The sequence below is a fragment of the Bidens hawaiensis genome, unplaced genomic scaffold (assembly GCF_021521415.1).
Source record: "Bidens hawaiensis isolate Kalapana, Puna unplaced genomic scaffold, B.hawaiensis_p1.1 tig00000760_1, whole genome shotgun sequence".
Classification (NCBI taxonomy): domain Eukaryota; kingdom Viridiplantae; phylum Streptophyta; class Magnoliopsida; order Asterales; family Asteraceae; genus Bidens; species Bidens hawaiensis.
In genome coordinates this window covers 63610-67345 of record NW_027491043.1, presented here as the reverse complement: position 1 = coordinate 67345, position 3736 = coordinate 63610, and the positions used below count along the sequence as shown (strand labels likewise).

Genomic DNA, 3736 nt, shown 5'->3' with positions numbered 1-3736 from the left:
AATAGGGATATACTAAAAATCAATATCCTATTTTATTTAAAAAATATATTATTTATAATTAAGAAACATTTTATAAGAAAGAAAATAAACGGGTAATAGTATCACCAAACCTAGATAACTTTTAAACCGAATTATAAGATATCATTTACTTGTGAAACCATTTTATCATCAAACCTCAAGTATATTAATTATTAACTTTCTTACAATAAATTAAAATCCAAACATATATATATATATATATATATATATATATATATATATATTAGAAACGAATAATGCAAAACAACACCCGTAATACGAGGGATAAAATCTAGTAACTATATATACAAAAATGATTTTTTTTATTAAAATATCATATATTATTCTTTACGATGGAAGTCTTATTGATTACTTTTATGTTTACTATCGGCCATATGGCAAAACATTTAATTATCTGTTTTCCAAAAACTGAAATTTGTTAAACACCGTTATTAGATGTTTTGCAGATCATAGTATATATAGGAGTTTAAATATCAACATTTTAGAAAAACCCTACATCTTTTCTTGAAGGGTATTTCATATAGCAATATTTAACGATGAAGGCCAATTCTTGTCCTCAAATCTCTACTGTCATTTATGTTCTTGTATTGTTTTCGTTGTTGTTTTCGCCAATTTTCCCTTTGAAAGATTTCCAAGAAGAAAATGAAACTTCTGTGGGAGACAACAAGTTGAAGAATATGAAGTTGATTAAAGCTCGTCTTAGAAAGATCAACAAGCCTTTTGTTAAATCAATTAAAGTAACTCTTATACTCTATTTCGTGAACAGAACTGACAGTTTATTCTTGTTTTTGTTACTATTTATATTTGTATTGTTTATATTAAAATAAAAAATTTATAGAGTGCAGATGGTGATATAATAGACTGCGTATTGTTTCATCTTCAGCCCGCTTTTGATCTTTTTGAATCAGAAGAGAAGATGTCATTGGTATGTTTACTGTTTTATACGTTAACGGTATACAAAACTAATTTAATTTCTTTCTTGTTGGAAAATATATGTAATAAATAAATAGACTTTGCCAGAGTTGCCGAAAGGACATGATAATGTGGGAAATAAGCCAGAACTCAAGCAGTTATGGAATTCAAAGGGTGAATCATGTCCAAATGGAACCATTCCAATCAGGAGAACAAGTGCTAGTGACATTGTTTCATTTTCTAAATTTAAAAAGAAATATAATAGAAAAGATACCCCATCTTCCTCTGGCCATGAGGTATACACCTTTTATTCATCTTTCTTTATACTAAAACCATTAATGTAAAATACTAATGGGTGACAATTGTTTCGGGTTGACGTGCTAATGGGTTATGTTGACATGCTAGTAGATTAAAATTAACGAACCTGGAAATTACACACATATTTATATATTTGTATCGGAAGTGCATTGTTAATCAAGTTTAAATAGGCTATAAGTTGTAAATGGGTTGGCGGGTTGTAGCAGACTTGTAATCAAGTTAGGCATGTTGAAAAGGGGTTGGCTTATGGAGTTTATAATTATATGATTTTATTTTCTTGGAATTTTAATTTTGAATAGCTTAATGGGGGTAGATCCAGTCATTTACAACTCGACTTGAATACGACTTGTTCATTAAACGGGTAACCCAAAATCTGATAGTTTAGATAAGTAAATAAAATTCAAATAAATACTAAAAACAATATGTTTTATAAATTAAATGTTTAATAATGTATGTTGCAGCATGCAATTGGTTATGTAAATAATGGAGAATTCTATGGAGCACGAGCGATTTTAAATATATGGAAACCAAATGTTACTGAATTGGATTTTAGTCTTTCTCAAATTTGGGTTTTGGCTGAACTTCCAGGTCGTCCTGTTAACACTCTTGAGGCTGGTTGGCAGGTAATTAATATCTCCTAACACTCTAATCTATTTATTAATTTTTATTTTCATTTTTCAGTTTTTTATGTTTGAAACTTTGAATTGAGTGATTTATTTTCAAAATAGGCTCCCCTTTAACTATATAATAATACTATTACATTTAATTACTTTTAAGAATAACAAATAAGTTAACATTTCGTACAAGAATAACAAATAAGTTAACATTTCATTACGACATATACAAATAAAAATACTGCTCAAATACGTTTATATGAATAGTGGTATTCGGTAGGAGGGAGGGAGGGAGGGATGGAATATGTGTGTGTGTGATGGCTAGTAGTCTGGTATCATTCATACCGGTCATCACTTTAATATATATATATATAATATTATAATGTATATTGTATGTATTTCAATATCTAATTTGTTATGGCAGATTTTCCCCCTGAATTCCAGCTTTAGTTATCTTCCAAGATTATTCACTTACTGGACTGTAAGTTATTAATTACTACTCCGTATCATTTATTTGTCCTATACTTAGACTCATCTAAAAAACATTAATCGTTCTCTTTTTGAGCAAATTATTTGTTATTCGTTTCAGTTACGTGCGCCAAATTTGTTAAACTATTTAGTTATTGTTTTATATTTTTGGTATTGCTTTTCAAGTATTGCTACTTATAGATAGAAACTGCAGCCGGATGCGTATCAGTCCGGTTGCTACAATATGCTATGTCAAGGGTTCGTCCAAACTAGTCAAAAGTTTTCCCTTGGAGCTGCTATAAATCCAATATCAACATACGGCGGTCAACAATACGATGTCGCATTTATGATATGGAAGGTAATTTTAAGTAGAATATATACATGCTTTTGTAATCGTATTATTGACAAAAACATATTTGTAGTTTATGCTTTCATTTCGGGTTTTGTAGGATCTGAAGAGCAAGGACTGGTGGTTGCGGGTGGGGAACGAAGTGATGGGGTATTGGCCGAGAACATTATTCACAGATCTTCAAGATCATGCAACGACGGTTGAATATGGTGGAGAGGTGAGTTCTGAATTAAACTTTGATAGCCGACACACAACGACCGGAATGGGAAGTGGCCACTTCCAAAATGAAGGCTTTGGGAAAGCAGCGTTTATTAGGAACTTGGAAGTGGTTGATTCAGATAATACTTTACGTGAAGTTTCTAATCTAAATACATTTGCGGAGAGCCCCAATTGTTACGGTGTTCAAAGTGGGTATAATGGTGTCTGGCGTAATTATATATATTTTGGAGGACCTGGATATAATCCAAATTGTCCGTAAGAATAATATACGCATATGTCGAATGTCACTTATAATTCCTTTCTTACATATAAATAAAATATATTTCTCCCTAGCTAGGTTAGTTTTTTTCTAATGGCATTTACTGGTTTGCTGATTAGCTTCTTTTTGAATGTTTAATGTTTGTGAAATATGAATATAAAATTTATATAATTATATAACGACTTATATAAAAATTATTGAATGCAACTTCTTTAATTTCTTGATTAAATATTGCATATTAGCTTAGACAAACTGCTAATTAATACCAAAATATTCGCTTATAAATACAATTTTAAATTAAACAACTTTCCAATTTGTTTTAACTGTAGAAAAAACAATGACATAAGGCTGACATTTCGTTTATGCAAACCTCATTTACGAAACATATTTATCATGACACCTACATATATGTGTTCTCAAATGTATATGTGCTCATGCCACAAAAGACCATCATCTATTGATCTAATCTGATTCTAAGACCCTAAACAAGAGAGTCACTACAGCAGAGCTTTGCCTACGCATCATTAATTATACAATATAAGCATTACTATTATAGTG

At 30.1% G+C, this 3736-nt stretch overlaps 1 protein-coding gene across 1 annotated transcript; it reads left to right on the top strand.

The window, feature by feature from the left end:
* The first annotated feature begins 575 nt into the window (after window positions 1–575).
* LOC143534431 (protein neprosin-like) lies at window positions 576–3178 on the top strand. Its single transcript, XM_077028927.1, has 7 exons — window positions 576–776; window positions 878–964; window positions 1050–1247; window positions 1731–1892; window positions 2308–2364; window positions 2566–2709; window positions 2801–3178. Exons 1-7 carry the CDS (start codon window positions 576–578, stop codon window positions 3176–3178), a joined length of 1227 nt encoding a protein of 408 aa, XP_076885042.1.
* Window positions 3179–3736: the final 558 nt, after the last annotated feature.